This window comes from Hemitrygon akajei, chromosome 12 (genome assembly GCF_048418815.1).
Source record: "Hemitrygon akajei chromosome 12, sHemAka1.3, whole genome shotgun sequence".
Classification (NCBI taxonomy): Eukaryota; Metazoa; Chordata; class Chondrichthyes; order Myliobatiformes; family Dasyatidae; genus Hemitrygon; species Hemitrygon akajei.
Genome location: NC_133135.1, coordinates 72,703,593 through 72,729,796, shown reverse-complemented (window position 1 = coordinate 72,729,796; position 26,204 = coordinate 72,703,593). Strand labels below are relative to the sequence as shown.

Here is a 26,204-nt window from a genome sequence, read left to right as displayed (position 1 = left end):
TTGTTCCTACCTTATTGCAGAAAAAAGCAGATTACATAACTGAACTAAGCTTTCTTCACTGAAAGGTAAAACAGTCCCTCTTTGGCGATTTTTGATTTTAAAAAAAGGCACATGGGGATTCCCGTGATGCTGGCTACTGCCTCAAGGTGGCGTCAATACACAAAATGCGAAGATGATCAGACTATTTAATGAAATGCCAGGTCACATTGAACTTGAGAGAGGATTTACCACATTTCCAGATTTTAAATACACACATTAAAACAAAAGAAGCAGTAGCAGTTTTTATATTTACATTTGAAAATGGGCATTAGGACTGACCCTCTAGGTCAGAGGTTCCTAACCTGGGGTCCTCAGCTCCCTTGCTTAGTGGTATTGGTTATGTTGTGTAACTTCAAAACATTAAAATAATTCAAAGAAAGACATGTGAGTCCAAAATGTGAGTCTATCGTCATCTTTTACTTTAAGCAAGGCATGCACATATCACGTGGTAGTATGATGTATGTAATTTATATATTTATACATATAACCCATAATTAATTAGTTAAATGAACAAGAATCCTTAATCAATCAATATATATACAAGACTACTCAATTATTATTGAAACATTAAATACACAACACTCCTCTCTGCTTAGCTATAAACTCCAACTCAATGTAGAAAGCATCTCAACTATATACACTGTATGCTATATAATATAATCACTATATACAGATACCACAGTGTAGCAAATTTTAAAGTGTATGCTTTAAGGTGTAAAGATTTAATCGCTGTAGGGGATTTCTCTTGCCTGACAAGGAGAATCACTCTGCCTGGCAGCTGAGACTTGTGGCTATGAAACAATACGGGCCTCCTCCGTGGTGGTTGTAGGTGTTGTCTCTGAGACTGCAGGAAGTGGTTTTGACAGCTGTGCACACCTTTCTTGACCTTTTCTCCGCTTTTCTCTTTCTTGCTCACATACTTTCTATCTCTTCTCTCCTTTTCAACTTCTTGTCTTTCTTTCTCTCGCCTTGTTTCTTATTCCTAGGACGTGCATTTTGATCTTGGGAAAGAGCATTTATTTCACTGGAATATTCTCTTATTAATCTTTCTATTGCTCCTTTTACAATCTGATCTCTCCTCTTGGTTTCCTCATCCACAACATCATCTGACAAATCCTCTCTTTTCTTACCTGCATTGACGCCTTTCTTTTAGGCCTTCCATTCGTCCAATTGGGCTTTGGTCTTTGCATCTACTTTTACAAGCAGCTTTTTGTCTCCTACTGGAAGTTCTTGTAATATCATTAATGAACACAGTAGATTCTGGCTGTTTATACTCACAAAAGCTGAGTGCTTGTGTAACTCTCGGTTCGGCTAGCAGCTTAATCTAGCAGAAGACAGCCCTCGGCCCGGCCAAACTTAAGAAACCTTGTTTGGGTGGATGCTGCGCGATGTGTCCCCTGTTACAAATCAGTACCACAAAATAACAAACAGTAAACAATATGCGATTAAACGATTGAGCTCTGTAATTCTTAGTTTGACTATATGGTTAACAAAAAAAGAAAAGGGCCCATTTTCATGAAACAGTCTTATGCACAATGTTGGAGCTTATGGTTCAGTCCGCTGGTTTCCCGTGGACCTCCTCCAAGCGTAGCTAACTCTCGGACCCCTGCTCTCCTCATTCGGGTCTTCTCTCCTTATCGCTCCTCAGCAAAAGACTGCAAAATCCCTTTTCCCAGACCCACAAGAAAGAACAACATCCCTCTCATTGGGTAGCTCCACATTCCAAAGCTCCGTTATCTCTAGTCATAGCACAAACATTGATGCTACAGAGGAAACCATTACCTTCACAGTGAAACCTTACAGCATGTTTAAAACTCCCCCCCCCCGACCAAATTTAGTCATGTCCTCATGACGTTGAGATAATTTGCCAACCCTTCCTGCAGAACACAAAGCCCAATCCAGGTGGAAAAGGCAGAGATATAGCTCCCCAACACAGTAGGGGTCACACTCTGTTCCCCTGGTGTTACGTAGGCCAGTCTATCCACTGGTCTCCTAATTCTCTGAGATGTCCGTACCCCATCATCTAACTCTTCAGGCTCCGACACTACTAGGGATACTTCCAGTCCACCTGGCGAGGCCTCCCCCGATCTATCACTCGTGCCCACCTGCAACTTGGACCCCTCTGTCGGTTGGCCAAGCCCCGCTTCATCCCCTGCAGGGTCCCGCTGCAACCCTGGCTGTCCACAGATAGCCCCCCTCCCACTTTACCTGACTCCGCGGGAGAAGGACTGGATGTCTCTTCCTCAATCAGTGGGGGAGTTAGCAAAAGGCAGCATATACCACACATCCGAGTCCTCATCCTCCAAATCAGTATCCCTCTCAGGGGTGGGGGCCAGTCTAACCTCTCCTGCTGTGGGCCCTGCAAACGCCCCGCAGTTCCGCAGAGTCCTCTTACTAGGTGTAGGCTCCAAGTCGGGCTCTGGGTCTACCTGCACCTCTTGTTCCAGGGGCAGCAGGTGGTTCCAATGGTGAATCTTGACAGGCCCATTCCCATCTTCTGGTTTTACCCAGAAAACTGATAGGTTTGGCATTTTGCTCTCCACCACATAGGGATAGCTGCCCAACATTCCGCCAACTTATTTTCCCCAGGTAGTCCCGAATTCCTTATGAGGACCTGGTCTCCCAATAGGAGTTGGGAAAACCTCACCTTTAGATCATATCTCCTCTTATTTCCTTGATCCTGCTTGGCAACTGTGACTCTGTCTAATTCGTAAGCCCTTTTCAGCTCTCTTCTCACGTTAGACACATACTTCAGATAAGTCTTCGGTGGTAAGTCACCCTCGTCAGTCCCAAAACAAAGGTCAATGGGCAACCTCACCTCGCCCCCAAACATCAGATAGTATGCCGAGTACCCTGTAGCTTCATTTTGGGTACAGTTGTAACTGTGAACCAGATGTCCAATATGTTGACTCCACTTGCTCTTCTTGCTGATCTCCAGGGTCCCGAGCATGTCTAGCAAGGTCCGATTAAACCTCTCAGGCTGTGGATCACCCTGTGGATGATAGGGCGTGGTCCTCAACTCCAAGCATGCCCAGTAACTCGTGGATGAGTCTGCTCTCGAAATCCCATCCCTGTACACCATATATCCACCTGGGAAAGCCATAATAAATTAAATATTTCTCCCATAACATTTTGGCCACTGTGGACGCCCTCTAGACTTTGGTAGGAAAAGCTTGTGCATATCTGGTGTAGTGGTCCGTGATAAATAAGACAATTGCCGCATTGCTGGCATCAGGTTCTATTGACAGGAAATCCATACACACCAGGTGCAGGGGCCCCACACTCTGCAAGTGGGACAAGGGAGCCACCCGCATAGGCAGTGTCTTCCGCTGTATGCATTGAGTGTACGATTTGCAGTATTTTTCGACCTCCGACTTCATTCGGGACCAGTAAGACAGGTCTCTGAGCAATCCACAGGTCTTTTCAGCCCCCAAATGTCCAGACTCATCATGAAGCAGCCCTCCACATTGTGCGTCCGCTTGGGGAATCCGCCCCCCCCCCCATCAATTCCATCATATGGTGTGGTCACACCCACCGATAACAGCTGACATATCTCTGTTCTCAGCTCTGCCACAATCTCCTCTACTGCTCCCCGGGGTAGGCTATCTGTGGTCACTTCACTTCAGGGGACTATTACCGAGGACTGTACCTGCTGACAGAGCCCCTGGCTATCTGGTCCACACTTAACTGATCCACCTCAGCCACCTGAATGGCCCCTCTGCGCTGCAGGCAATTTAGCCACCTCTCTAGCCAAAAAATATAAGCAGAAAGCTGCTCTCCCTTCTCCTGGCACATGTTCTGAAACCCCACCATAAGCTCCAATGGGCTTCCTATTGGGCCAAAGGCATTGTCCAGTGGCTGCATGTAATTGACAGCTGTCGCTACGGATACCGCAACCTGATGGCTCTCACAATGTCAGCAGCCTGCTCAGTCAAACTCTCAACCAATCTCTGTCGCTTTACATCATCAGAGCACTGCCACTCACCTAACAACTGAGAGGTCTGCTCTGCCCGAGTCTCATACTCCTGTTCCCCTTTAGAGGTGGGTGTTATTCCAGAGAATAGGTGAGCCTACCATAGCTGGGACTTTGAACCTGGGCATTTTTCCATTTATTCGCCAGAGAGGTAAGGGCGAATACTAACTCAGAATTCTCACTCTTCACTGGGGGGGCGTGGACTAATTAGACATTCCAAATCTGACCACTCCTTCCCCTCACTCCTCAGAAAATATAAAACTCTGTCTTTGAAATCTTCGCCCCCAGCTACATCTACGTCAAAGCTGGTCTACATTAAAATGAGAGCTGCACCTGCCACTTTATTAAACCTTCACCACGCAATTTCAACTTTAACAGTACTTAACAGGCAATTAACAATTCATCCCACTGGTTCAATGCTCAGGGTAATCACACAGCATCCAACCAAATCAATCCCGGATGAACCCCCACAATTGTAACCCTCGGTTCGGCTAGCAGCTTAATCTAGGGGCAGACAGCCCTCAGCCCAGCCAAACTTAAGAAATCTTGTTTGGGTGGATGCTGTGATGTGTACCCTGTTACAAATCAGTACCTCAAAATGACAAATAGTATGCAATATTTGATTAAATGATTGAGCTTTATAATACTTAATTTGACTATATGGTTAGTAAAGAAACAATAAGAGGGCCCATTCTCATGAAACAGTCTTATGTGCAATGTTGGAGCTCAGGGTTCAGTCCACTGGTTTCCCTTTGACTTCCTCCAAGCATAGCCGACCCTCGGACCCTCGCTCCAAGTCCACTCTGTCGGGTGGTCTACCAACTCTCTCCATTTGCGTCTTCTCTCCTCATCTCTCCCCAGCTAAAGACTGTGAAATCCCTCCTCCCAGACACACAAGAAAGAGCAACATCCCTCTCATTGGAGAGCCCCACATTCCAAAGCCCCGTTATCTCTAGACATAACCCAAACATTGCTGCTACAGAGAAACCATTACCTTAGCAGTGAAACCTTACAGTGCATTACACTTGCAACTTTCTTGAAGCTCCTTGAACTCTTTTCCAGCTTAAAACCAAGCCATATTTCGCAAGTAACTGCCTGGTGAATACATCAGTTTTCTCAGATATGTTTCCTGCAAAAACTATTGTAGTCAGGCCACTGTTTTCATCACTTCCACGTTTCTACTGACCAGCATGGTCCTTCCTTGATCCAATATGCTTTTCAACCAGAGGCACAAAAGTTGGCACCAAATCCTGCTTACCCTCTGTTGGGCAATGGTTCATGGTGTACAGCATGGAGACAGTTTTGCATCATCCAGTATCTTTCCTAATTCGCTTTTAGTTGATTTCATTGTAGGGGGTGTGGCATGTAAATGTAAATGGTGGATGGATCTCCAGTTAAGTTGTAGCTGTCTCTGCCAATCATGCCCCCACAATGCTTGTCCTCCCATTTTTACCACATACAGGCTCAATGTGGCTTGTTGGTTGTTGTATTTCATTGACACGAATGCCATTCCCACAGGAGTTATCTTTTCTCCAGTCTAACTTCTTCGTTCAAAGGTATCTTGTGGAATGACTGTAACAGCCAACCAAGTATCCAATTCAATTTTAATTAATTTGCTGTTCACTTCTAGTGTAAGCCATACTGCCTGTCTGTTTTTAAATTTCACATTATAAATCTCAAGGTGAGTCAGTCCTATGTCACTTTCATCATTATCAGATTTTTCACCAACAGCATGCAGATTAGTGCTCCTTTTGAAACTGTAACTTGACTTTTTAGCTTTTCCTCTTCCCTAAGCAGTCCATTTATTTTTGTCTGCCCAGCACGCTCTTTGTATGTATCCTACTTTGTTTCATTTCTTGCTAGTTTCACCATTCAATCGCTGATGATCTAATCGGATCCCAACATATCAATGCAGCTATAAAGAGTTTGAAGAGATTTGTCATCTAAAAAACTCGAAAACTCTCACAGATGTATCATGAAGAAGATTCTGACAGGCGGCATCACTGTCAGGTATGGGGGGGGGGGTGTGGTGGGTGACTGCACAGGACCAAATTAAGCTACAGAAAACTGTAAAATTAGTCAGCTCCATCTTGGGCACTAGCCTCCATAGGATCCAAGACATCTTCAAGGAATGGTTCCTTAGAAAGTCGACAACGATTATTATGGACTCCCATCACACAGGACATGCCCTCTTCTCATTGTTACCATCAGGAAGGAGGTGCAGAAGCCTGAAGGCACACATTCAATGATTCAGGAGCGGCTTCTTCCCCTCTGTCATATGATTCCTAAACGGACAATGAACCTATGAACACTACCTCACTTCTTTAATATATATCATTTCTGTCTTTGCACCATTTCTAATCTATTTAATATACATATATACACGTACTGTAATTTATTTATTTTATTTCTTTCTGTAATATCATGTATTGCATTTTCCTGCTGCTGCTAAATTAACAAATTTCATGACACATGCCGCTGATAATAAACCTGATTCCGCTTCAACCTCCATTGGTCTGTTGTATATGAGCCCCTGCCACAATGGCAACACAATTTGTTCGGCCCAGCCGGTTCCTGTTTAGACATTACAATTTTGTTCACGCTCACTTTCATTCCTAACTGCAACTCAGTTGTACCTCTGTCTGTGGTTTTCATTCATACAGCTATTTCAATTGCTTGTAGTGTTCTCGCACAGGTGTAAAAACTCTGAACTAAACACCAAGTATAAACTGGAGTCAATGAGGCGCGATCCCAGTAAGATTAACCGTTTACAGTTCACTCATCCACATTAACGTATGGTGAAAGCTGTTGATAAAACAATACAAAATATATACAGTATTTGTTTCCTTCTTGGCATCACATTTACATCATAAATACTTGCAAAAATAAAACTACAACAAACTATATTACATTAAAGTACAACATACAGTCAGAATCTACCTACACCATCAACTGCTTTACATACTTTAACACAAACTATCCGCAACTCTTTAAATAACAAAGAACATAAACTTTATCAACCGTCATTACTTTTAACAGAATCAGTGTTAACATTTTTACTTCAACATATCGATTATCTTTTGAACTTACGGCATTGCTTCTATGATGTTTCTAGTGTATAGAAAGAAAACTTTTCTCGCGCTGATCTTGCACACACAAGCCCCCTCCTTCCCATTTCTCCAAACTGGTATTTTTCCACAAGATGCAGTGAAACCGGGTGTGACGTCATCACCTGCCGCGATATATCACAGACAACGAATTTACTTTCAACAACCTTAACTTTAACTAGAAAACGATTACAAACGAATTACTAAAGCAAAAATATAATAAACTAAACAAATGCCTTAAGGGCAACACACTCCCCGCCTGACCTTTGTAAGGTCACTATGAACATAACACAAACTTCAGTCTCTAAATCAGTCCTTAGGTAGAAGTAGAATGACTTCTGCAACTGGCCTTTGGTAAGTTTTCACATCAGCTTGGTCAAAAGTTTTCAACTCAAACTTCCTGATATGTCCATCCCTTCCAGGGAATGTGGCAGTGATTCTGGCCATTGGCCAGCATGTGCGGGCAATCTGCTTGCCCCTGAGCAGGACCAAATCACCAACTTGAAGATTCCTGCAAGGTTCTGTCCACTTTTGTCTATGTTGCAACAAAGGTAGGTATTCATATCTCCAACGAGACCAGAACTGATTTGCAAGAGCCTGAACCTGTCTCCATTGCTTTGTGTACAAATCCTTATCTGAGAAGTCCCCAGGTGGAGGGGGAGCTCCTGCCTTCTGTGCAAGGAGCATTAATGGCAAGAATATAAAGGGGCTTTCTGGGTCAGAAGAGACAGGTAGGAGTGGTCGTGCATTTATAATGGCTGTGACCTCTGCCATTAGTGTGCACAGTATTTCGTGGGTCAGTCGGGTGCGTTGCTGCAGAAACATTGAATCAAGGATCCTTCTGGTGATACCAATCATCCGCTCCCATGAGCCTCTCGTGTGAGAGGCATGTGGTGTGTTGAATGCCCAATTGCATCCCTGCTCACTGAGGTACCTTTGCACCGTCTTGTCCATCCTGAGCTCCTTGAATGCTCCAACAAAGTTCATGCCGCAATCAGACCTTAACTGTTTTGCAGGGCCTCTTAGTACAAAAAAAGCACCTGAGAGCATTAATGCAGCTGGATGTATCCAAAGATTCAATGACTTCAATGTGTACCGCTCTCGAACTCATGAAGCTGAACATGATGGCCCACCATTTGCTCTCTGCTTGTCCTCCTCTAGTGTGTCTAGTGGTGATAGTCCAGGGACCAAATACATCGAGCCCCACATACGTAAAAGGAGGGCAGGCTTCAAGGCATTCTGGTGGGAGGTACGCCATATGTAAAGCTTCCATCTTCTCTCGCAGTTTCCTGCAGGTTACACATTTGTGGAGTACTGAATTGATCAGTGTTTTGCCTCCCAAGATCCACAGTCCCGCTGCCCTGATTGCTCCCTCTGTCAGGTGACGGCCCTGATGCCTTACCTGTTCATGGTGATGGCGAGTAAACAGTAAGGACACATGGCTGTCTTTGGGTAGGATTACTGGGCTCTTTTCTGCAGCTGAAAGGTGAGAGTGTATTAACTAGCCTCCAATGCAAATGAGATCGTTCTTCAGGATCGGGTTGAGTTTCATCAAACGGCTGTCCTTTGGTATTGGTTTATTAGCTTGGAGGGCCGAAAACTCCCTTGCAAAAGCTGCTCTTTGAGTTGCTTTAAGGATGACATCCTTTGCCTGGGCCAATTCGTCTGCAGTGTGAGGTAAGTTACATTTGTGCTATCCCTTGCATTTACCATTTCGGGATGAGTGTTTATGAGATCTGGCCATGTGAATGAGGAACGCAAGTCCTCTCACTAAGGAATTCAAAGTGGAGAACCGCTGAAAGCGTTCAGTGGTTCGTATTGATTCTTCCAGGTAGGTGACACCGGTTTGTATTTGCGACCGAATTTCCGACTCTCTTTCGGGTTCGATCAGCTCAAATGTCTGGCTCATTTGAGTCTTCTCTGTTGGTGGCTGATACAGGAAAAGGGGTCCGGTGAACCAGGAAGTCTGTGCCAGACGGGATGCAGGTAAGGATCTCGATGCATGGTCTGCAGGGTTATCCTCGGTACGTACATAATGCCATTGTTCGGGCTTTGATGACAGGCGGATACGTTGAACTCTTTTATGAACGTACACATAGAAACATTTTGATTCATTATAAATCTAACCAAGCACTACTTTGCTATCTGTGTAGAACTTGGTGTAGTCCAGCTCTAGGTCTAGCTCATCCTGGATAAGATCTGCCATTTCCACAGCCAGGACAGCTGCGCACAGTTCAAGCCTCGGAATTGTCGGCTCGGACTGAGGAGCGAGCTTCGCCTTACCAGTTACAAATCCTACTTCAACTTGACCATCCTTCCCAACTACTTTCAAGTAAGCCACAGCACTGATGGCCTTGGTTGACGCATCCGAAAAAACACACAATTCTCTGTGCGCTGCCTCGGTGGGTGAGGTCGCAGTGTACCTACGTCAGATATGAAGCTGTTTTAGATCTTGAAGTGAATCTCTCCAAGCCTCCCATCTGTTTAACTTGTCTTCTGGTAGGAGAGTATCCCAGTCGGAGAGCTCAGAGGTAAGTTCTCTGAGAAGGACTCTTCCCTGGATCGTAACTGGTGCCAGTAGACCCAAGGGATCGAAAACACTGTTGACAGTGGAGAGAACTCCACAGCGGGTAAATGGCTTGATCACGGTCGGCACGGAGAATGTGAATGAGTCAGTTGTAATCTCCCAGAGGAGACCCAAACTCCTTTGTGTGGGTATGGTTTCTCCATCTAGATCTAGGTCTTTGATTGCCGGAGCACAGTCATCCTGTGGAAAGGCCTCCGTTACTGCCTGACAGTTTGATGCAAACTTATGCAAGCGGAGGTTTGACTCAGCGAGTGAGGCTTGTGTACGTCGGAGCAGATCGATTGCTTTGTCTTCTTTCTGTAGCGATATCACGCCGTCATCGACATAGAAGTGCCTTTCTACAAACTTAACGGTGTCATCGCCGTGCTCCTGTGCGCCCTCTCTGATGGCTCTTCGCAGCCTATAGATGGCCACGGCAGGTGATGGACTATTGCCGAAAACATGGACTTTCATCCGGTACTCAATGACTTCCTTGTTAATGTCATTGTCCTTGTGCCATAAGAAACGGAGGAAATTGCGATGGTCTTCATGTACTAAGAAGCAATGGAACATCTGCTGGATGTCCGCTAGGATTGTGACCTTCCCCTTCCGGAAGCGCAACAGGACCCCGAGAAGGGTATTGTTGAGGTCGGGGCCTGTGAGGAGCACATCATTAAGGAAGATACCAGTGTACTGAGCACTGGAGTCAAAGACCACGCTGATCTGATTGGGCTTTTGTGGGTGGTAAACCCCAAACGTTGGGTGGTACCAGCACTCCTCGCCTTCCCTCAGTGGCGGTGCTACTTCAGCGTGTCCATTAGCAAAGATCTTCTCCATGAATGCTACGTATTGTTGCTGCATCTCAGGTTTCCTTTTCAGGGTTTTTTTCAAAGACGTGAACTGCTTGACTGCCTGTTCTTTGTTGTTTGGCAAGCGCTGGCATGGTTCTCTGAAAGATAGTGGGGCAACCCAGTTATTTGCTTCGTCTCTGAAGACCTTGGTGTCCATTATTTTTAAGAAGATGGCGTCTTGTGCTGATGGAGCAAGTTTATTATCATGCTCAGTTTGAGCGAAGACTGACTGTCCCAGTGTCTTGTCACTTACTTTACTACACTTGTTAAAGCCCTGTCGTGCTTCCTTGATACACATGAAGCTTGTGCAGGGTTGAAAAATTGAATGGCGGCCACTCTCTAGCACATTGGTCTTGAGTGTGTTAACTGTCGGTTTGTGTACATTGCCAAGGCACACCTCTCCTATCACCCCCCAGCCCAGATCCAGGCGTTGGGCAAAGGGGGCGTCGTGTGGTCCATTGACCTGCTGCCTGACCTTGTGCACCTGGAGAACGTCTCTTCCTAGTAGCAGGAGTATTTCTGCTTTTGGGCCCAGTTCTGGGATGTGCTTGGTGACGTGGTGGAGATGCGGCTGGTGTCGCACAGCGCTTGGTGTCGGGATCTCAGTGCGGTTATTCAAAATTTCATTGCACTCTAAGAGCAGAGGGAGATAGATGACAACTTTACCATCCGGCGACTTGAGCTGGAAGCCTTCTGCCTTCCTTTCATATCTTTCTACACTGCCTGAGCAAGTTCTAAGGTAGTATGGGAACTGATTACTCTCTGTGTTGAACAAGTCAAAGAACTCTGGTCTGACTAGTGAGCGATTGCTCTGATCGTCCAGAATTACATAGGCTTTGATGGCCTTGTCTTTGGCTCCCTTAGGGTACACCTTAGTGAGGCAGATCTTTGAACAAGAACGGCTTGACTGACCTTGACCGCAAACTTTTGTACAGCTCGAGCTGACAACAGTTGTCTTGGAGTGATCCTCTCCTTCCCCGCCGTCCTGTTGTGAGGGTGAAGGAGCTTTGTCGGTTTGCGGTAACGGGCCGGAGTGCATGGCCCCATCGTGATTAGTGCTATTACATTCCGAGCACCTCATGGGGATTGTACTCTCTCTAGCGAGGTGAGAGGTGGAGAAACAGCATTTAAAACATTTTTTTCTCCTTGAGAAGGGCCATTCTCTTGTCAAAGGGTTTTTTCCTAAACGTTCTGCATTTTTTGAGGGGGTGGGGTTTGTTGTGCAATGGACAATTCTTGCTAGGGTCATTGTTAGTTGTGGAGACTTCGGTCTTACGCATGATGTTAAAATTACTCGAAGTGGATTTGACTGGCTTGGTGTGAATTGTACTGCTACCTTGACTGATGAAGCTAGGGTCGTTTTGATTCTTCGCCTCCTTGCACACAAACCTAGTGAAATACTCAAAGGGAGGAAATCGACCATCTTGTACCAGTTTCTTTTCCTTGTACTCTGAGCCAACAGACACCCACCTTTCCCGCAGCCCAAATGGAAGTTTGTCCACAATTGGTCTAATTCCGTATGAAGTATCTAAATATGACAGGCCAGTTAAATAGCCGTCTTCTTTAGCGCCTTCAATCTCCATGAGTAGATCTCCGAGCTCTCTTAGCTTAGTGTGGTCCTTGGCTGACATCTTAGGAAAATTTTCCAGATGGGAAATAGTGCCGTTTCAATAATTTCAGGGGCCGCATAGCACTCCCGAAGTCTCTCCCATGCTTTGCTTAAGGCTAGCTTGGGGTTGTTGATGTACACTGAATGTATGCGTCTCACCTGTTCGCATGATTCTTTTCCCAGCCATTTTGTCATAAGATCCAACTCTTGGGTTGCTCCGAGCTGGACTCCGTGGATAGCGTTGGCGAATGAGGAGTACCATGCATGGTAATTTTCAGGCTTATCGTCAAACTGGTAGAGTCCTGAAGTGACGAGATGTCGTTGTGCTAAATACTGTGCCATGGGCTCAACTGTAAGTGGCATGCTGGCTGGGGGAATATGTCGGCGGGTATATGACTGAGGGTGTACATTTGTAATGGGATTTGCTTAATTCAGCCTTTGCCTCTCCTCTCGCAAATCTGGTAAGTTTGGTGTCGAGAAGTATTTGTCATCAGCCCTTTCATTCTTGAATTCGTCGCAGTGCTGCAAGGGTAAATTGTCTTCCTCGGATGGATGTGATGCAATTGGGCCTCTCTGAGACTCCTCATGAAATGGGACGTTAGCATATAAGTATGGAGTGGAAGAACAAATTTTCAGGTCCATTTGAGATGGGACGTAGTCGCTTGTGCGTTCCAATCTGGTCCTTTCTGAAGTAGATTTTACTTCTTCCAGAACATGCATTTCTTCAGCATTTTCTAATATCTCTGCTTCCACCCTGGCAGCTTCTGCTTCTCGGTGTAGCATCAGCACTTCTAACTCTGACGCTATCCTTACCTTTTCCAACTGGTTTTCGGCTTCTCTGGCAGCCTTTTCCATTTTCAGTTTTGCTACCTGTTCAGCGTATGACGCTCGCACCTTAGCAGTTTCTGCTTTAGCTCTTGCGTCGGCAGTCTTATTTGTTGATGCCCTACTGCTCCTGGCGCTGGATGGCAATGACGACGCTGGATCGCGATGCCATCATAGCACTTGAAACACCTGGTAATGCCGCCTTTTCACTGTAGTGTTCTCGCACAGGTGTAAAAACTCTGAACTAAACACCAAGTATAAACCGGAGTCAATGAGGCGCGATCCCAGTAAGATTAACCGTTTACAGTTCACTCATCCACATTAACGTATGGTGAAAACTGTTGATAAAACAATACAAAATATATACAGTATTTGTTTCCTTCTTGGCATCACATTTACATCATAAATACTTGCAAAAATAAAACTACAACAACCTATATTACATTTGTTACGAACCCCGTAACTGGGTCACTTACCAGCAAAGATAGAGAGGTCCGTTGAAGTCTGATGATATGATTTTTAACAGTATTTATTAGTAAAAATACACAAAAATAATATCAATGCAAACATACAGATAATATACGTCGTCAATACTAAATCTAAAAGTGCGGGTATAATAATAATCAATAAGAAATAGCTGTATCGTTGTCTAGGGGATAATGTACTGTCCGATGGAAATATAAAAGTCACTCAGTTCATGCAGGCTGCAGCCTTTTGTTGGAGAGAGAGAGATTTTTAGAAACTTGCCGGCTTTCCTTTTTATGATTTCAATCCGTCGGAGTCTCGTTGGTGTGGCCGTTCACTTGTGGCCTCTCCTTTAGCTAAGCCGTTCTTCCGTGGTAAGCCCGCCAATCCCAGGCAAGGGAAAGGACGCACGCGAGCCCCACTGGCTGTCGCTATTAAACGCTGTCACGGGATTTCTAGCGTTTCTCCTGGTGCGTCTAAAGGGGTTGTTCCCCAGACCCTCTTTTATCCTTACTCACGGGGTCTTAGATGTCAATCAGGTTGGGATGATGCAATCCCTCAACCAGCCCACTCTGGTCGTCGCCTGAGGGGCTTCAATGAATAGTACAGTACTCAATACACAATTCTGTCTCCAAGAGACAATAGCCGTTATCAGGGGTTTTTGTTTCGCTGAGGCTAGGACACATTCCAAACCTTGAGGATTTCTGCGTGTCTCTCTCTCATTTCCTGGGTCCCAGACCCGAATTAATAGCGATCTTGCGATTCTCAAAAAAGGAGGGGGCGACTTTGTACCCTTCGGCCCCTCAGAGTTGTGGCACATTCATAACACATTAAAGTACAAAATACAGTCAGAATCTACCTATGCCATCAACTGCTCTAAATACTTCAACACAAACTATCCGCAACTCTTTAAATAACAAAGAACATAAACTTTATCAACCGTCATTACTTTTAACAGAATCAGTGTTAACATTTTTACTTCAACATATCGATTATCTTATGAACTTACGGCGTTGCTTCTATGATGTTTCTAGTGTGTAGAAAGAAAACTTTTCTCGCGCTGATCTTGCACACACAAGCCCCCTCCTTCCCATTTCTCCAAACTGGTATTTTTCCACAAGATGCAGTGAAACCGGGTGTGACGTCATCGCCTGCCGCGATATATCACAGACAACGAATTTACTTTCAACAACCTTAACTTTAACTAGAAAACGATTACAAACGAATTACTAAAGCAAAAATATAATAAACTAAACAAATGCCTTAAGGGCAACACACTGCTCCTTTAAATGTAAGTTGTGTTTCAGTTAGGAGACACTTTTGAATGCTTTCTTATAAGATTTCACAAACTGAACGATATTCTGTACATCATTAAGCCCATTGCCGAACTGACAAATGCTCAGTTTCTTCCATTCAGCCACGTATGGTGAAATAGACTCCCCTTCTTTTTGATTCCATTTATGAAACCTAAAGCATTCTGCATCACTTTGACAATATCAGCAAAGCTCATTTTGCATGGTTTGGTTGAAGCAATTAAACTTTGGAGCATACTGTATGCCTTTAAATCTAATGCAATCAGCAAAGTTGGCTTTTGGCTATTTCATTTGATTAAAAATACTGTTTCATTAGCTCAGTATACGTGAGCCAGTTATTTCTTGTGGAATCAAATGCACTAATCTCCTTGATGTAGCCAGCCATTTCTGCTCTTTTTTTATCAAATCCAATCAAATCAAGTTTAATTATCATTCACGGATACAGCCGAACAAGACATCACTCCTATGGGGCCCAGGTACATAACATACATTCAAAATTGTGAGAGGAAAAAAAACACACATTGTCTATGCAAGAAAACACATGTATAATCCAAGTCACTGAGTGACGTGCAAATTCACGGACAGGCAATCCAGCCTGTCCTTCTGCAGGTCAGACACTGGAGGGCAGCACTGACGGGAGAGGCCAGCCCTCAACTGAGCACAGACTCCATGCTATAGCGCCTCCAGTGTCAGCTCATCAGGACTGCAGCAACTGGCAAGCCCGCTTGAGGCCTTGTCCTTGCTACAACCAAGGCCATGCTGCTGCCCCATTGCCTGTCTCATCACCAAGCAAGGGAAACAGGCCTGCAGCATTTCACATTATCAATGTCTAATCGCAAGAGAAATCTCCAAAACAGTCACTCACGGTTACACTGCACGATACTTTCATGCACCAACTCCTGACATGTTCGAGTAGCAGGCAGCATCCAGGTCAGCTCCTCCGAACCGTCTTTGGCCTGCCTGCCGGCTTTTCCTTCTCCTAGCCCACCCACCAGCTGTTGGCTTCTCCTTCTCATCTGACCACTGGCTTCTATTTCAGCCAGCCGAGCGCTGGCTTCTCCTTCTCCAGATTGTCCACTGCCTTCTCCTTCTCCCAGCTGTCTGCCTGCTTCTCTTTCTCTTGGCCATCCACTGGCTTCTCCTTCTCTGACTCATCCGCCGGCTTCTTCAACACCCCAGCCAGCAGCTCTGTACAACGAACAGATCACTGGTGAGGGAGGCCTGCTGTACCCATTGTTTTTGGAGCACAATATAGTCTTATGACCATAAAAACATACTTTAAAAAGGAAAGTGCACCTTTGGTTGGCCTTCAAGAGGCTGAAGCTTTTGATTGTGCTGCCATCGTACCAGACAGGGAACCGGCAAGATTTAAGATTATCACCCAGTACTCACTCTTTATGAACCTGTGAATTCTTTTGTTTTCTAACTTAAAAAAACTTGATTGTGCCTTCCCTTCTGAAAGATACTTGCTGTGCTGCTTTTTTTTACTCAACTGTTTCTGCATATGCTCACTGTGCGTTTTTTAGTTCGAACATCTCTCTGTGCTTCTATAGGCCAGTAGCTGTCTTGGGTCTGTTCTAAAAATACCTCGTCACCAACGATATGTTTTGTAACTTTGAAACATTAAACTAATTCAGAGGAGAACACGGGAGTCCATAATGTGAGCCTAACCTTGTCTTTTATTTTAAGCAAAGCGCGCGCATATCTCATGGAAGTGTGATGACGTCTGCAATTCACGTATTTATACATCCAACCTGTAATAAATTGTTTAAATGAAAAGGAAATGAATGCTTATTCTCTCTCTTTCTACACACACACACGCACACACACCCCCCCCCGAGTTAGAAGGAGATGAGTTATTAACTTCAAGCTTTCTGCATAATCACTCAAAGAGTTGAACTGCACGTGCATGTAACGAGAGCTGTATAACTCATCTCCTTCTACCCTAGGCCACGAACTTATCAATCACCCCTCATGTTTGTGTGTGTGTATATATGTGTATATATATATATATATATACACACACACAAGATTATTCAAATATTATTAAAATATCAAATGCACAACAGTATTGGTCCATGGCATAAAGAAGTTAGGAATCCCTGCTCTAGCTAGTCCTCATTGTAAGGAGCAATCATCAGCAATGTAGGGAATTATACTCTAAGTGGCTACTTTATAAAGTTCCTCCTAAGTGCATGAGTGAATGTTCGTGGTCTTCTGCTGCTGTAGCCTATCCACTTCAAGGTTTGACCTGTTATGCATTGGAAGATGCTCTTCTGCACACCACTGTTGTAACTTGTGGTTATTTGACTTACTGTCAGTTTCTAGTCAGCTTAACAGTCTGGCCATTCTCCTCTGACCTTTCGTAAGAACAATGTATTTTCACCTGCAGAGTGTCACTCACTAGATGTCTTTGTTTTCCCCATTATTCTCTGTAAGCTCTAGAGACTGTTGAGCTTGAAAATCCCAGGAGATCAGCAATTTCTGAGATTCTCAAACCATCCTGTCTGACAACAACAATCATTCCATGGTCAAAGTCACTTAGATAACATTTCTTCTCCATTCTGATGTTTTGTCTGAACAGCAATTGGATGTCTTGACCATTTCTCTAGGCTTTTATACATTAAGTTTCTGCCACATGATTGGCTGATTTTGCATTAATGAGCAGGTGTACAGGTGTACCTAATAAAATGGCCACTGAGTGTGGGTTAAGGCACAAGACATCGCATTAACCAAGGACTCGACTCATATTTCAACGTGTTCCTCTTTCCCTCTGAACTGGAAGTTCAAAGGTTATGGAGAATTTGCTTTTCTTTCCATTCTGTCAAAAGCAGAATTGCTTCTGTGGCAGCAGGCTGACTAACCTATGTTTCTTCAGAGTGCTTTGGAAAACCATGGTGGTGCAAAAATTTAGTACAATATCGAGCATCAAAAGAGTGATCAGAACCACCTTTGTTACAAAATTGTTTGCAAGTGATGGCTTCCCCACGATAAACAGGAATCGAAAACACATCTCCCATTAGAAACTCGTGTAGATCTAATCTAGACAAGCATAGATGTATGCAAATGGCAAGAGTATAACTGTATCTGCCTTTTTCTCCCCTTCCTTAGACTATTGTCCCTACCTTATAACTATTAGAACATGCAAGGTAAATGCACACTTTCAAATGTTATAGTTTTAGATAATGCTGAATTAAACCACAACGTCAGTAAATAAATTTAATATATACAATTTTATAACTACCACTAGAAACTCCATCACATTGGAACACTTTGCCTGTCAAAGCTGTGTCTTCTCACTCAACATTCTAATTAGGTGAGCCAGATTACAGTAAAATGACAGTATAAAACTGACATTTCTTTCAGTTAATCAGATGTTAAAAAGATGTTAATCAGAATTAATATATTTGGGAACTCTAAATGCAGCATGTGCTATAACAAGTAGATGAAATTAAATTAATAATGTGTATTCTCGTCAAGCTGAAAGATTAACTTTGGGAAATCTTGTTCTTGTTGTCAGATATCCTGATAAGTCTGAAGCATTTCTACACTGCTGTGAAACCAAGATATATTGATTTTTTAGATTCCTTGTCAGCTTTCTTGATAGGATATTTTTAAAATAATAGGTTGTTGGAAAGATATATCCAACAATGAAAATCGTTTGGTTACAGAACTGAAATGCTCCAAAATTTAATGCCATGGGCTCATTTGTGATGCTTGTTAGTATATAATAGGTTTCATAGCACATCATATTATGGATGCTTATTGCCAAAAAGATTAGTAAATATACTGTATTCTGCACCAATTAATAATTGACTAAAAGTTGAAGGAATTTCACACATCAACTGCAAATTTTGTAAAATCCAGAAATGCTGCTTTGTTTTTAGAACTGCCTATTGTACAAACAAACATGCAAGATACAAATGTGGAATATGTTGTATGACAGTATAGTGGATTCCAGTGAATTCAGACTCTTCGGGACCAGCACATCTTGGTTTAGTTAAGCAGCTGCCCCAGTTTGCCGGTTTCATGGGAATAAGTTAAAGTGAATATATTATCAAAGTACATATATGTCACCATATACAACACAGAGATTAATTTTATTTGGGAACTCTAAATGCTTAAAATGTTAAAATTGACAAACTATCATTTAACTAAGTAACAAATTATGTGTTTAAATGAAATACTGAAGAAATTAGAAAACTATCATTACCACTTCAGAACTATAAATCTGTGTTAGTTGGTAATAGTTTTCAACGGATGAATTCATCCTGTGAATACTGCCATGCTTTTTTGATTGACTGTAATTCAAAAATATCAGCACAGACACCTACAGCAGTTAATGCACAACTGATATAACAATATTTTGATGATTGCATCCTCCAAATCTTCATTTTCATTATAGCATTTAAGATGATTGCCAATACTTCCACATCCTTTGTAGTTCCTAACTTGCTGAACTTGTTGAAATTGGGAATTGCAACCTACTTTTACAACACATCCAACATTTGCCATGGCCATATGAGAGAATTGATCCCACTAGTCTAGGTATCTTTGAAATGGCTTGTGAACTCCAGTTGGTGAATGAGTATCAAATGAAACCCAGAAGTGGAACTCCTTTAATACTTAATCAGGTTCATTGGAGGTCTAAATAATAATAAAAAACAATTAGACACATTACGTCAGTTAAAATTTATCTAAAGTATTAACCACAGCTACCGTAGATTCCGGACTACAGAGCGCACCTGATTAAAAGCCGCTGGCTCTAATTTTAGAAATAAAATCAATTTTTTAATTGTAAAGGCCGCACCGGATTTTCGGCCGCAGGTGTCCCACGTTGTAATATGAGATATTTACACAGAAAGATATTACACGTGAGGATTTTTTAACTTTTAATTAAATCCATATGGTAACATAAACAAATACATATTGCAAATGCTTTTTTTCGAACCGTGCCTGTAACGCGGCTACTTTTAAATATACGTTGCGTATACTTTTTTACTGAACAACATTCCAATATCTCCTAACGACTGGTAAAAAATATATAAACTGCAGCCTACCAGGAAAAGTTATTGATCACCTTTAACTTAAAAGCAGCGTTCGCTCAGATCCAAAGCCGCTCGCGTAATGCGCTCCCTCCCTCCGTCCCGTTTCATCGCAAACCGGCATTTTCCCACAAGACACCGCGAAACCGGGTGTGACGTCATAGCATCCCGCGATGTAGTACAGAAAACAAATATAGTTAAAACTCTTCTAACTTTAACTAGAAAATGAATTACTAAGCGAAAATATTATAAACTAAGTAACTGCCATAAGGCAGCACAATGCTTCGAGTGTTTTCCATGTTGATGAGGGTGAGTACAAATGACTGATTTACAATAATTTAATTGTGAAAGTGCGCTTGATTTATCGTACAATTTCATTGGACCTCTGTGAACTACTCATCAATTTTATTGGTCTACTGTTACGAGGCAAAATGTTTACGAGGCGGCATGAAAAAAATCATGTATTAGCCGCTCCGGATTAAAGGCCGCAAAGTTCAAAGCTGTTCAAAATGTGGGAAAAAAGTAGCGGCTTAAAATCCGGAATCTACGGTACTTAATATTAAAAATAACTTGCTTTCCTCTGGTCTTCTGATCTGCTTTTTTCGAATTACCACTGAAGTGAATGGGATCTTCAAAGCAGGTCCAGAATGTTACTGTAGTGTCCCAGCAGGCACAAGTCCTCCACTAGACATCACGTGGACCATAAGACATGGGAGCAGAATTAGGTAATTGAGTCTGCTCCACTATTCAATTATGGCTGATTTCTTTTCCCTCTCAAATCTCAAATTCATTCTCATGCCTTCTCCCCTTAGCCTTTGACAGCCTTCCCAATCAAGTACCTATCAAACTCCGCTTTAAATATATCCAATGTTTTGGCCTCCGCAGTCATCTATGGCAATGAATTCCACAGATTCACCACCCTCTGGCTAATTAAATTCCCTTTCATCACTGTTCTAAAGGGACACCCTTGTATTTTGAGGCTGTGCCCTCTAGTCCAAGACTCTTCCACTATTGAAAACATCCTCTCCATGTCCACTTTATCAACATTTGTTAGATTTTAATGAGAACCTTCCTCATTCTCCAGTGAGTACAGGCCCAGAACCATCAACCATTCATCATACGTTAACACTTTCATTCCCAGGATCATTCTCGAGGACCTCCTCTGGACCTTCTCCAATGTCAGCACATATTTTCTTAGATATTGGGGGCCAAAACTACTCACAATACTCCAAATGTGGTCTGACAAATGGCTTCAAAGCCTAGGCAGTACATCCATAAAAAGGAATCCTATGGTGGAGTATTGTCATGAATATAGCATTACCCTTCACTCAGTTCCAGCACTCTAGTGTATTTGCTTAACCCAAAGACTCACTTCTTTTGATTGGCTGAACCACATTAGTTCTGACCATAGCCAAAGACACTGGTGCTAAGGGCATTAAACAGATACAGCATTTCATTTAAACTTGGCATCCAACCCAGTATATCTGAGATTCATAATTAATTTTCTTTGCTGATTTGCAGTGAGTTATCAAATTTTATATAAAACAATTACAACTGTAATCAGAGTTTGCAATTATTATTGCCACTAAAGCTGTTCTTATCGTTCTAATGACTTAAAAAGCAGGTACTGCAACATAAATTATTAAGGGAAATTTACTGTGCATTTGACTGTAGGAATCCAAACAGTTGAACATGCTGATTAAATAGCTAAGGACCCATCAGATGAGGGGGCTACAATTTTTCCAACCAGATGCTGGTTTTCTCCTGCTCTCCTGAGCAGTGAAGATGGACTTCTATCAGAAACTGGACAGGGTTTCTTTACATATGCAGAATGTACTTGTGTCCAGCTGCTATTTTAACTATTAGCTATGCCCACTGGAAGCAGAGCAGAAACTGGGCCATAAGCAAAAATGGCTAAATATACTAAGTTTTTCATGCCGGAAATCTGAAAAGAAAAAGTGCTCGAAGTAGGCATTCATCAGGGACCCCCACCACCTAGGCCATGCTCTCTTCTGCCTGATGCCATTATGAAGAAGATACGGGAACCTCAGAACTCACACCAATAGTTAATACCCCTCAAACACCAGAGGGAATAACTTCACTCACCCCCATCACTGAACTGTTCCCACTAGCTATGGACTCGCTGTCAATGACTCTTCATCTCATGTTCTCTATTTGTTGCTTACTTATTTATTACTATTATTATTTCTTTTTTTCTGTTTGTACTTGCAGTTTGTTTTCTTTTGCACACTGATTGTCTGTTGGCGCAGTCTTCCATTGATTCAATTATGGTTATTGGATTTATTGAGTATTCCCACAAGAAAATGAATCTTAAGGCTGTATATGGTGACATATATAGAATTTAATAATAAACTTACTTTGAACTTTGAGGTTAGGTAGTATCTGTGGAGAGAGAAAGGAAATTAGCATTCCAGGTTTGAGATCTTCCATCAGAACTGGAAAATCACAACAGAAATTCAATTAAACAGTGCCTCACCCACATTGTTTCAGGTAAAGACAGCACATTTTTGTTGAACTGTGGGATGAGAATAGAAATAAGATGGGTAACTGTATAACAAGTTCAGTATAGTTTTTTTCTTTCCGTTGGGCCATTGCAAGCTTCCTGAAGAGTCTGAGTGCAGTAGGGTTATGCCCTTTTATAAAAGGATCTCCCAAAACCTCTGAATAATTTATCTGAGTACTGTGACTATTCTTTCTAATTGAGACCTTGTGATATTCCATTCCTGCTCACCCTATTGGCTTCAAGCATGATATTGAATGTAAAATTGCCAATGAAACCTAGTCATAGATGATTCCCAGGCATTGCACTTTCACAGTTGAAGGGTATTTTACTCAGTCCCTCACCACACCACAGCTATCCAAGTTAACACAAGAAGTTTGGATTGCACATTATATAGAGGCTTGATTGGTAGTGAAGGAAATTCAAATCATTGAAATTATCCGGAGTCTAAATGGTATTTCTGAACATTGAATCCTCTTCCAATTACGTATCTCAACAAGTTAGGCTTGGTCATTTCCAATCGATTTTTATTTAGTTTACTCAGATACAAAAGTATGCTTTCAGTTCTTTGATTTGTGGAAATAACTGCAGTGTGGTTAACTAAGTTAATGATATGTTTCACTTTTTGATTAGTTCATCTCAGTTCTAAAGGAAGTTGAAACATTCAGTATAAGCCTTTGACTTTGCCTCCTCTTGTCTTAATTGCAGGCCTTATTAGTGCCACGTTTAAAGGAGAGGAAAGACTTACTTTCAGAGGGAATGGCAACATTAAGCGACAGCTCACCAATGTTACCTTCAGCCTCCGGACAAGGGAATCGAATGCAGTTGTGCTCCATGCAGTAAAGGAGCAAGATTTTATCACGGTTGGCACCCAGCAGGGCCATTTAGTATTTATGATACAAAGTGGAAAGAGCTGGGGCAATCTGAGTATCTGCAGCTCAAATCCGATAAGCGACGGTCTCTGGCATGATGTTACTTTTCGCATGAGTGATCCCTTGCTTCAGTATTCCAGCTGGCAGCTGGAAGTAGACAGGAGAGAAATTGTAACCAGTGCAACTGTCAGTGGGAACTTGAACTTCCTGAGAGCAGGAACGGACATTTACCTAGGTGGTGGGGATGAACACAAAGGAGGCAACTTCAAAGGTTGCTTGAACACAGTGAAACTTGCTGGCATCTCTTTGCCATACATTGCAATTGATAATATGCATATTATCCAACCTCAGCAAGAACAATTTATACAGACACCCTTCAAAATCATTTTACTGGGCTGCCCAACGGAGAGTACTTGTTCATCGAATCCCTGCAAAAATAACGGCAAGTGTGAGGACATGGTCAGTTACTATCGATGTAGCTGCCCTGCAGGCTGGAACTGTGAAGAGAATATCGACAATTGCCAGTCAAGTCCATGCGTTCATGGCAACTGCACAGACAAAGTCTCAGCGTACAAATGTGTCTGCCTGCCTGGTTTCACAGGCACTAATTGTGAAGTGAGCCTGGACAACTGTCAAAAGCACAAGTGTGCCAATGGAGCTACCTGCATTGACACAGTGGACAATTATTCATGTAATTGCCCGAGTAACTTCACTGGAAGGTTTTGTCAGTAAGTAATCTTGTAAAATTAGAATTGACAAAGGTGAAGCAAATCTGCTCTTATACATTGCAGCACTTTTTTTTGTTTGTTGATCAGAGTATGAGTAATCAATATATATTTGAATATTGTTTGCATAACCTTAATTCTTAACTCACTACATCATTTGCTCAGTTGATAATTCATTACAGGTATGATCATTGACAGCAATTCAATAAGGCACATACTCCAAGACCTGGCCTTTTTATAAACAGTTCCAGTGCATGAATGCAGTAGTAACATCAAAAATATAGAGTGACTATAGGCACGATGCTCACTTTATTGTCCATAACAAGCCTACAAAAAAAACGAAAAGAAATTTGTAAAATTGTAGGTGCTGGTGCTCCAAAAGAAAAGGCTAGAAGAACTCAGGCAGCATCTGTGGAGAGAGAGATCAAGTTAATGTTCCAGGTCTGAGATCCTGCCCTCTTCTCATTGCTACCATCAAGGGGGAGGTACAGGAACCTGAAGATACGCACTCAGTGTCTCGGGAACAGCTTCTTCCTCTCTGCCATCAGATTTCTGAATGGACAAATGAACTCATGTAAATTACCGTGCTTTTTTGTTTTTTTTGTTCTCTTTTTGCACCACTTATATAATTTAATTTTTAATCTTATTGCGATATATAGTTTTTTTATTATTATATGTTGCATTGTACTGCTACCACAAAAACAACAAATTTCATGACGAATACCAGTGATTTTAAACCTGATTCTGATTGATTGGCCAAGGTCATGACAGGTCTAGAGAGGGTAAGTGAAGGGATTTGATAATATCCATTATCAAATGATGTTTGGATGACTGGGCGTCATCAACAAAAAGCAAAAGGGTTGTTATATGATGGAGACAGATATGAGGAAAAGACTTCTTATGCAGAAATAAATGATGTACTGGAACTCATTGCCTGTAAGGGCAATGAACGTAGAACCAAAGCATTCAAAAGATAATTGAATAGGTGTGTGTGTGGGAAAGTGAATTAAAGTGCTGTGGCGAAAGAGCAGGGAAAAGGGGCTGAAAAGACACAAATGGACTCAATAGGACAAATACCTGACTTGTACACTATAATTATTTAATTGTCCAGTAAGCTGTTATTTTCCTGATGGAAAACCAGCTCATACTTGCAAAACACATGCCTTCTCAGTAAACTGCTATTGGAACGAGGCCACGCCAGCAGCAGGTTTCTGGATGAAACAGGTATTGCGAGATCTCATGCTGATACCTGAATTGTAAATGATGGTCAGAGGATTTGTTAACGTAATTGAGATTGGAACAGCCTGTCCTTGGCACAAGTTCGGTAGGCCTCTTTACTCAGATAGCTCGCACTTTATAGACAACTCTTTGAGTGTAACCAAATTTTAATAATTAGCTCTGTTGTCAGATTCTCTCTAAATCTGTAATATATCAGAAGTTGGACCATCTTTGGAGGGCTATGTAACCAGTAAAAAGTATTTTTCTATTGTCGTAGTGTTGTATTTTTCCTTCATTCATCACAGGGTATGAGCCTCAACAGTTTATTTCAGAAGTCCCAATGATATTTGCTTCACAATAGAGGCTCTCTCTAACATATCTTTTCACACAAAAAAGCCCAACAATACCGTCTATAAATGAACTGCGGCCTGAGACCCGTGACTATCTCTTTATTTCACTTTGTACAAACTTTACTTGAGGCTACTGACAAACCCATGTGAATCAAGTACCAAATAATGCAATTTGCACCTTTTTGCTATTGCATGTCTTTACACTGGATAGTTGAAAATCTAAAATGCAAAATTCACTGTGAAAGTAAATTAGACAATTGACAAATTTAAATAATTATCAGATTGTACAGCACCATGTGACACTTTGTGGTTCCTCAGAGAAATCCAGGTGAACCAATGGACCAAATTCAGAAGGTGACAGATGGCTATAGAGCCAAGTCACTGAGGATTGATAGGTTCTTGATGAGTAAGGGCATCAAAGGTTACAGGGAGAAGGTAGGAGAATGGGGTTGAAAGGGATAATAAAGCAGCCATGATGGAGTAGCGGACCAGACTCAATAGGCCCAATGGCGGATGGATTATGGTCTTACAGCATTAGCAATAATTGTGTAAAAAACTTCAAAGTAACTCTACAGGGTTAATTTAGATTATAAGATAATTTAAATAATTTTTAGATTTTTCAGGTCTCTGTCAGCTAAAGGCAGATCATGCAATGAATACTGCTTTAAACTTTGCTTAGAATTGCATGGAATAATCTTTCTCATGGCCCTTGCTAAACAATACTA

At 42.3% G+C, this 26,204-nt stretch overlaps 1 protein-coding gene across 1 annotated transcript in view; it reads left to right on the top strand.

The window, feature by feature from the left end:
• Positions 1-26,204, top strand: part of crb1 (crumbs cell polarity complex component 1) — a 164,852-nt gene that overhangs the window by 96,484 nt on the left and 42,164 nt on the right. Inside the window, exon 9 of the mRNA XM_073063503.1 lies at positions 23,023-23,914. Coding sequence (XP_072919604.1) covers positions 23,023-23,914 — 892 coding nt within the window. The remainder of the gene's footprint in view (positions 1-23,022; positions 23,915-26,204) is intronic.